This window comes from Capsicum annuum, chromosome 3, assembly GCF_002878395.1.
Source record: "Capsicum annuum cultivar UCD-10X-F1 chromosome 3, UCD10Xv1.1, whole genome shotgun sequence".
Taxonomy (NCBI): domain Eukaryota; kingdom Viridiplantae; phylum Streptophyta; class Magnoliopsida; order Solanales; family Solanaceae; genus Capsicum; species Capsicum annuum.
Genome location: NC_061113.1, coordinates 263583106 through 263592582, shown reverse-complemented (window position 1 = coordinate 263592582; position 9477 = coordinate 263583106). Strand labels below are relative to the sequence as shown.

General features: G+C 37.1%; 1 protein-coding gene across 2 annotated transcripts; it reads right to left on the bottom strand.

Moving 5' to 3' along the window:
• Positions 1 to 785: 785 nt before the first annotated feature.
• LOC107862137 (nudix hydrolase 18, mitochondrial) lies at positions 786 to 3072 on the bottom strand. 2 transcript variants are annotated; one of them, XM_016707603.2, is made up of 5 exons: positions 2565 to 3026; positions 2171 to 2291; positions 1860 to 2078; positions 1488 to 1749; positions 786 to 1408 (listed from the first exon to the last, which is right to left on the bottom strand). In XM_016707603.2, the coding sequence occupies exons 1-5, from the start codon at positions 2648 to 2650 to the stop codon at positions 1392 to 1394; spliced, it is 705 nt and encodes a 234-aa protein (XP_016563089.2). In that variant the 5' UTR covers positions 2651 to 3026; the 3' UTR covers positions 786 to 1391. The 2 variants fall into 2 exon arrangements, with proteins under 2 accessions (XP_016563089.2, XP_016563088.2); XM_016707602.2 differs by having other exon boundaries at positions 786 to 1749; positions 2565 to 3072.
• Between the last annotated feature and the right edge of the window lie 6405 nt (positions 3073 to 9477).

The following is a 9477-nucleotide window of genomic DNA, read 5'->3' as shown; positions in this document are numbered from 1 at the left end:
CCATGATATCTTGTGAAAAGTACAATAAAAATAGTAATTTGCAAATGGATTATAACACTAATTGTCTTGTCTAGTTGTATCCATGCGTGTGGATTCACAAAAACGCTAGAATACAAGGTAAGAATATTTTAGTAACATAAGTTGGTCACATATCACAATCACACCACAAAACTACCAGAGAAAACTGAACGGAACTTCACCAATTCTTATCATCTTCTTTTGTAATGAGGTTGGTGACTCAACACTATAAATAAAAGAAAATAAACAACAAAATATATCAATATATGGGTTCTAACCAATATGAAATGAAGGAAAGGAATCGGGATAAGATCTAAATACACTCTTCCTCAAACTCCACTCGTGGAAATACATTGGACGTGTTATCAAACCATATCTTGAGTTACTAGTTATTTTAAGAGATTTTGGTACGTGATGAGTATGTCTTCCTCGTGAACTCCCAACAAACTGTCGTAACATCATTAAATAAAATATATCACATGATTCTCAAAGACACTCCACGACCCATGGATGCTTCCAAAAAAATAATTCTAAACCATGTAACCATGTCTCTTTCTTTCATGGCAACTTCCTTTTATGTTAATGTTATCATACAGTCAACTGCAATTGGCTTCATTATTTTCCATCATGTCGGCAATAATATTTTGAACTGGTCTGTTTCTAGAGTTTAAATATAGAACTATATATGGTTGGTGCCAAGAGTAGAAAAATCAAGTTCCTCACCTATCCATACCAACAGTAATAAATTTTTCCAGAACTCAGACAAGTCAAGAACTTGATATCCATTACTTTATAGTTCAATTATTGAATAAATAGGGTTGTGCCAACAACTAGAGAATGTATAGTTCCAAACGAAATAGACAATTCTTTTTGTTCAATTTTGGTGTTCCTCACATTAACTAAATGATCATGTACGTTTTTTCGACTAAGAACGAAAGCTAACTAATAACAAAAGAATTAAGGAATGAAGTTAGAAACTTTAGCAATTTAGCCTCTAAATCTCTCTGTCAAGCATAACCTATGTCTGGAGTTTGAGAAACTGGATTAGTTCCTCTTAGAATCATCTAAAACAAGGTTAATTCGGATTTCTTATCTGGTTAAAGTAACAAATTATGGACAACAATGCCAATTCCTGCACTTTTAGTCATCAAAATTTCTATCAACCGGATTCCAAGTTTCTTTCTTTCTGCTTTATGCTATGCTGTTCTTGGCTTCCAACTCGTCGAGAATTCTACTGGATAGGAGGCCTCCCTGGTTCATTATTCTCGGTTCTTAGAAGTCTTGGGGGTTTCTTCCTTCACTTGTTTGCTAGCTGAAAGCAGCAATGCTTATGCTTCCCAATTTTTCATTGAACATCTTCTTGGTTTTGGTGGTCATTGTTGCTTCTTCACTGAACATTGAGTTGGCTACATTACTAATTTCATTGAAAAACGGCTTTCGCCTTGGTTCTTCATTGAACAATAGCTTACCTAGAGAAGGCTTAGCTACAAGGCTAATTCTCAGCTCTTCACAGGTCAAATCATTAGCTTCAATGTTGATTCTTGGTTCTTCAAAAAACATTGTGTTCGAATTCGATACAGCAGCAACTGTCTGTTCATAGGACAATTCATCGAAAGGGCATGTCTGAGGCTCGTTGTCTTTAGTTATCTTTGTGAGCTTAGAAGCAAAGACATCTAAAGCTTCCTTCATCCACGAATGCCAACATACTTCTCTTGCTTCACTAAATTTCAACTGCAAGATGGAAACAAATATAACATCAGATTACATTATCCTACAAAGAAATTACACGAATCAAAACAACTCGGGATCACAGCAGCTGAAATAGGCAGATTCCAACTTACCCATAGCCGTTTTCGGACAGTTTTCTCAGGCCAATCATCTAGTTCTTCTGTAACTAGCAAAGGAAACATGTGTCCCTCATGAAATGTCCCTTGGCTTTTGCTCTTAAAACTCCAAGTACCTAAAAACTCCTGAACCTCAACATCACCAATTACACCTGATTCCTCAAAAGTCTCCCTTAAAGCTGCATCTTCTAATGCCTCATCAGTTTCCCAACCACCCTGCAATTTCATTGCAAAGCAAAGAATGTCAAATCGACGAATAATTAACAACATTATCTAAAAAGCACAGACAGATTGGATTGAAATTGTACCTTAGGGAACATCCATCTTGGACTCTTCTGCGAGCTGATCAATAGAAACTCCAAATCATCAATTTGGGTCCCTTTCACTGTACATGATTGGTTTGTTTTTCTATATCTGTACGGAATGCATCTGCACCATTGGTAAAAAATGACATAAAAATCAGACCAATTTCTCAACCAAAATAAAAATAAAAATCCAACATACCAAGAAACTAATTTCAAATTAAACACCACCCCACATAAAAAGTTCTCAACTTTCTTGAAATCCAACCAAGAAAATGAAAGATTAAGAAACAAAATCCCCCCCCCCCCCCCCCCACACGCACGCGTAAAAAGTTCTCAAATTTCTAGAAATTCAACCAAGAAAATGAAGAATTAAGAAACAAAGTCATAAAATACACACCCAACAACTTGACGACATCCATCATTGTATCTCTGCAAGTCTCTTCCCGTTCTTGAGATCATAGATAAGGTCTTTGTCATTGCCATATCGAGATAACTCTACAAATAAAAAAACACCCTTTTCTCTATTCTTCCTAAAGAAGATATACAAGAATAGAGCTGCAAATTAGGGCCGTTATGGAGAGAGTATTAATCCGTATTTAATCTATAAAACAGGAAGGATTAGCTATTATTGAGATTAGATCATCAAAATGAAAGAAGATAGATATTAGTATTTTTGGTAATTTGTAAGGTGTGTGTGGATAATAATATGGGAAGCTATGCTAAAACTCTGTATGTCCACTCCTTTTAATAGACAAGAAGAAGAAGAAACGAAAGATAGTGATTTATAGAATTTTCATGAGAGGGGCCAATTGGGAAAAAAGTGAGCAAATTGGGCGTGGGTCAATCATTATTTTATTTGCTCGTAATTTTCTGAGAAGGCCGTGTTTTATTATATATTAATAATAAAATTAAATTTTTGTTGGGGGTTGTTGTTGGATGAGGACTATAAATAGGTCCCCACTTAATGTAAAAATAAAATAAAATATACTCCCGATATTATTTGACTTGACACCATATTTAGAAAAGGAATTTAAAGATTGTGAACTACAACAATCTTTAAATATTTACTCATTATAAATCAATTCAACAATAATCAATTCCGTTAAATCTTACAAGTGAAGTCCGAGAAGGTGAAGTGTACGCAAATTTTATTATTGCCTCGAAAAGTAGAAAGGTTGTTTACGGATTGAATATCCCGTCCCAACTCAAACATAGCAAATTCAGATACGAAAAAGAGAAAAATAATGAAGAAAAATATGATAACTAATCACTCACACAAATGGTTATAAATCAATTTATTAAAAGTAAAAAGTGAATTTTATAACTTAAATTATTTTTTAAGTATAGTAAGTCAACATTCTTTGGATGGACTTAAATGAGAAAATAATATCACGTAAAATAAAACGGAGAGATTACGTATTGTGGCGCGTTAGGAGTCGCTATCGTAAGGGTGGTCTATAATGCAATGTAAAATTGTAAAGAGGAGGAGGGTCTTAACACTCAACTGGAAGTACTCGGTTATTGTGACCAGCAATAGTAATTGCTGGGTTCAACTTCCACGCCAGCTCGGCCTAAACACGGCTTTGCCTTGGTTGTGACTTGAACCACGATGCTTCCTTCCAAAAATTTAGTGGATCAAATATCTCCTTTTTAGGTCAGCATTCAATAGGTAGGGACAAATAAACCTTTTTGGCCAGTAAAGGCATGGTGGAGTAGTTGAGAGGTGGGTCTCATGTCTCATGAGCGAGATTCGGGATTGAATCGTCCAACCTTCGTTTGTCATTCAGTCATAAGTTCGTTGCATAAGACTTGTCTAGTGAGGTTTCTCCTGTATGATGTTTGAGCTATTGCACCGCGAACGAGGTCCCATAAAGTACTTATCGCAGAGTGTTCACCTGAAGAACAATGATTGTGGTGGGATTCCGATCCAAAAAAAAAAATAGTCGTTTGACTACGATTTTATTTAATTTATATATTTTTGATATAGAATATTGGTATTAAAACCTATTTAAATATAGATAAATATCATATTTAAATCAGTAATTGTAATAGTATGATGAATTCAATGAGAGAATCTTAAAAGTCGAACCTACTATATTTAAGTCTTGAATTTGGCTCTATCAAAAAGAGAGGTAGCGGTATACAATGACCAATCTTGAAACACCGTTCTTTCATCTAAGAATTATGTCTAACTGACGCATTGATCATTCAGTAGGTAGTTTATCGGGGGCAAATATTAAAGATCTAAGAAAAAGCAACTTAAAAATAACACTACTACTCCTATGACAAAAGAAATATGCTCGGCAACCTATTAACGATATACCCTAATACTTGACCATATACCCTCTCATCAAGGGTTATGTCGCACTCAATAAACTAAAACTGTGGCATGTCTTGTTTAATGACCTCTTTTCAATACTTCTTTGGCCTAATACGCCCGCCTCTCTTTAGGCACACCGTCGTGACCAACCTCTCACACTTCTTCACTGAGGCATCTATGCAATTTTCTCTGCACAGTTTATCTACCATATAGAGGTGATATCAAAATTTGAATGTATATATTATTTTGATCACTTCACCGGGTTAACAATTGGGATAGCACTCAAAATTATTATTCATTATCTATGTCTAAATCATAATTGGAATTTTGTGCTTGTCGTAGCTCCACGAGCATGTTCACTATTATGAAAACCATGGCATTATCGATGTTCCCCCTCCACTTGTGTTTTTATTTGTACAATTTAAGGCAGTTGAGACACTTCCCATATTTGGCATGTGAAAACTACTGTATACTGTGAAGACAGAACGGTGAATTTAGCAAGTAGTTGCATATAGGAAGAAAAGGAACGTTGCATGACTTGCATCTCAACATGTAACACTGTAGGAAAAAGACAAAACACCCAAGGATGAAAACTTTCTGATTGTATTTTTCCTCCTTTACAATGTTCCATATATACATCCAAAAGGAATAGGATAGAAGCTTTTAATTCTATAACTAACTATACAGGTTTCCTACACACTATTGGTTGAGTGCTAACAAAAAGGAATTAAAATAATTCTATACAATTATCAAGGATGTAATGGACACATTATGATGTAAAAGGATGAATTATCTTGGGCTTCTTGTAATGGTAAGTGTGGGCCAGAGATGGCTTTGTAACGGAGGCCCAATGCTCTTGATATAAGAGATGAAAGCTTAAAAATCTTTATCGGAGCAAATCTTTGTCATTTTATTTGATACAAACGACGAGCAAACTTTGGGAGAATTTCTATAGTCAACACCCCCCCTCAAGTTGGAAGGGTGTGGAGAAACCCCCAACTTGGAGAGGAGAGATCGATGAGGAAACCCTGAGAGAGGCTTAGTGAAGAGATCTGCGACAAGGAACTGAGAAGGGAGGAAATAGAGAGAAATTAAACCGGAGAGAAATTGTTGTCGAACAAAATGACAATCGATTTCGACGTGTTTTGTTCTTTCATGGAAAGCCAGGTTTTTGGCGATGTGGATAGTAGCTCGGCTATCAGTATGCAAAGGTATAGGAAGAGATGGAGTGATGGTAAGGTCGGAGAGAAGACGAACAAGCCAAGTCAACTCGGCAACGACCCGCCGCATAGATCGGTATTCTGCCCCAGCTGAAGATAAAGAAACCAAAGACTATTTCTTGGATTTCCAAGAAATGGGGAAAGAACCAAGCTTGATGAAGAAACCACTGACTGATCTTCGTGAATCTGGGCAAGATCCCCAATCGGCATCGCAATAAGCAGTGAGATCAAATGATGAATCAGATCGAAAGTGAAGTCCCAAACTGGGATTCCCAGCAAGATAACGTAGACAATGTAAAGCAGCATTATAATAAGGGACCCTCGGAGTCTGCATATACTGGCTTAAAGACTGAACGGCGAAGCTCAAATCCGGACAAGTATGGGTGATGAAATTCAGTTTTCCTATAAGACGACGGTAGATAGTGGGATCGGGCAACAAATCGCCATCATCAAGTCGAAGCTTAGTAGATGGTTCCAATGGAGAAGGTGCAAGCTTTTGATCAAGACAATGGAATTCAGCTAAGAGATCCAAGGTAAATTTTCTTTGAGTGACTATCAGTCCATCTGGTTCGCGAATCAATTCCATTCCAAGAAAGAAACTAGCAAAGCCAAGATCCTTTATCTGAAATTCTGAGTGCAGGAATACTTTGATAGCAGAAATCTCAGAAAAATCATTACCGGTAAGAATAATGTCGTCAACATACACGGCAAGAATACAAACACCAGAAGAGGTCCATTTAAAAAAGAGTGAATAATCATTGTAGGAGTGAGAGCACCCCTTGAAAGTGAGAGCACCAGTAAGGCATTCATACCACTGGCGTGAGGCCTGCTTGAGGACATATAATGACTTCTGTAGGCCGCAAACAAGTGAAGGATCAGTGGTATGCATGCCAGGAGGAAATTTCATATAGACCTCCTCTTGTAGATCACCATGTAAAAAGGCATCGTTGACGTCTAATTGAAATAAAGACCAATTTCTTTTAATCGCAACTGCCAAGAGACATCTCACAATGGTCATTTTTACCACAAGGGAGAAAGTCTCGGTATAGTCAATCCCTGCCTTTTGAATATCTCCTCGTATAACTAAACGTGCCTTGTATCTTTCAATAGTCCCATCTGATCGATGTTTTATTTTGTAAACCCATTTGCAGGGCAATGCTCATTTTTCAGGTGGGAGTGATACAACTTCCCAGGCATGATTAGATTCCAAAGCAGCAAACTCCTTTGCCATTGCATTCTGCCAACAAGGGTAAAGAGAAGCTTGGAAAAAGCTGGTAGGTTCAGAAGTTTGACAAAATGAGTGAAGGAGGGTTTGATTAGAAGGAGAAAGAGTGGAAGAAGGCAACTCTGAAAATGTAGGAGAGGTGGCAAAACAAGAAGGAGTTAAACTAGTGAGATAAACTGCGTTGCACCAGTAGTCATCCAAATGTTTAGGAGGTATTGTATTCCTAGTAGAGTGTCTTGTAGGGATAGTGAAAGGAAGTGGTGGTGGTGGTGTAGGAGATGGAATAGTTACAGGGGTAAGGGGAGAAACAAGATATGTTGGTGAGATAGGTTGTTGTGAAGGATCTGAGGGTAGATGAGTGGATGATGAAGAAATAAAGGAAGATGAAGTGTTATCAGTGAAAACTAAACCATGATTATGGTTTGCAGATACAGGAGGAGGATAGTCAGGATAGAAAGGAGCAGGAAAAGAAGAAAAAATACGAGGAGAACTAGAGGGTGTAGTGAAAGGAAAAACTAATTCAACAAATTTAACATCCCTTGAGACAAAAATCTTGTGAGTATCAAGATTCAGTAATTTGTACCCTTTTTGAATAAAAGGATACCCTAGGAAAATGCATTTGACGGCTCTTGGATCAAGTTTGGATCTGAATTGAGTGAGGGTGCTAGCATAACATAAACAATCGAAAGTCCTTAGTGAGTGAAGATCTGGTGATTTAGAGAAGAGAACCTAGTAAGGTGATTTGAAACCTAATACCCTAGAAGGTAATCTATTTATCAAATGAGTTGCGGTCAAAAGACACTCTCCCCAATAAGGCATAGGTAAGTTAGATTGAAAAAGGAGGGCTCTACAAACTTCCAATAAGTGTTTGTGCTTCCTCTCAACAATCCCATTTTGTTGAGGGGTGGTTACACAAGAGGTCTGGTGAATGATACCTTTTGAAGAAAGAAAGTCTGAAGTAGATAAACCAGTCCCAAGTTCTTTTAAATTATCCGACCTGATAATTTTAACTTTTGTGTTAAATTGTCTTTCTATGATGGCTAGGAACTGTTGTAAAACATGAAAAACATTGCTTTTGGTTTTCAAAAGGTATGACCAAGTCCCCCTACTAAAATCATCAACGATGGTCAAGAAATATTTGTGGCCTTCATGAGTAGGTACTTTATAAGGTCCCCAAGTATCCATATGAATAAGTTCAAAAACTGATTTGGTTGAAATGGAACTAATAGGGAAAAGGAGCTTAGTTTGCCTTGCCTTAGCACACAGATCACAAGGTAGATCAATAACAGGTAGAGAAGTAACAGAGAAATCAGAAATATGTTTCATACTAGAAATATGTAAATGCCCTAATCTTTGATGCCATAGACTTACATTAGAAATGGATTGACTAGAAACAGATAGAGAATGAGATTCATTACAATTGGTAGTAAAAGAAATATCTCTAGAATTTTTAAGACTAGGTTGATTACAAGAAGAATAGAAAACTGAATTTCCTGAAGGAAATGATCCACGCTGAATTGAAGATGTGCTAGGCTTGGTAGGACTTGACTTCAGCAGGTATAATCCATCTCTAACCTCCCCAAGAACCACTGGCCTCTTCATTGAAGGGCCCTTAAAAATAGCACCAACAGAGGAAAATAAGAGTGAGCATTGATGTTGTGTACTGAACTTATAAACTGAAAGTAGGTTAAACTTAAAATCTGGGACAAAAAGGACATTATGAATGATCAGATCTGAGAAAAGAGCTACACTGCCTTTATGTGTGACCTTCAACTTATGTGAATTAGGGAGATTAACATATAAGGCAGTAGGGAGAGTTGTAATGCTTGTTAACAAAGAGATATCATAAGTCATATGTTCCGAAGCACCAGAGTCTAAAATCCAAGAGGATGAGTCAATCTTAGATAAGAAAGAATGAGAGGAAGGAGTGAAGAGATGGGTGATTATACCAGCACAGTTGGCAGAACCAGTAGCTTAAGAGTATTGGTTGCTCTGTTGTCCATTCTTCATATCCTGAAAAAGGTGACAAAGTTGATTATATTGTGCATGACTGAAACAATTACCATGACATGTATCCTCCATGGCATTAAAACCTGAGATCTGATAGTTATTTTGTCTACCCATAGAATGACTCTTTTCACTGTTGTAATGCCTGTTAATAGGATATCCAGTGTTATTGTTGCCTTGTCTTCCCATGGACTGAATACTCACTTGCCCTCCATATTGAGCCTTCTTTGATTTGGTGAACTTGAAATCTGCAGGAAATCCTATTAGCCTGTAACACCTATCACTGTTATGATTTGTGAGCTTGCAATGAGTGCAGAACTTTCCTTCTTAGGCTTTGATAAAAGTAGAGTTGAACTTGTCCGTTGTTCCATTAAAATTTTGAGGGTTTGAGGCTCTTGGATTTGTGTTGAATTTGTTGCTGCTTGCCAAGAAGGCTGCCTCAGAAGTATGGGAAGAAATATGAACCTCTCTTTGTTTTTCGTCTTGTATGAGCAAAGAGTAGGCATGTGGTACTGATGGCAAAGGATCCAGCATAAGA

What these genes read in the sequence shown, in the direction of transcription:
- LOC107862137 (XM_016707602.2), bottom strand. Translation starts at nt 2,650, where the DNA reads ATGGCAATGACAAAGACCTTATCTATGATCTCAAGAACGGGAAGAGAC. An exon ending in GGATGTCGTCAAGTTGTTGG is followed by an intron (nt 2,292 to 2,564) that starts GTGTGTATTTTA and finishes CCAATGGTGCAG; the next exon opens with ATGCATTCCGTACAGATATA. An exon ending in CTGTCCGAAAACGGCTATGG is followed by an intron (nt 1,750 to 1,859) that starts GTAAGTTGGAAT and finishes TCCATCTTGCAG; the next exon opens with TTGAAATTTAGTGAAGCAAG.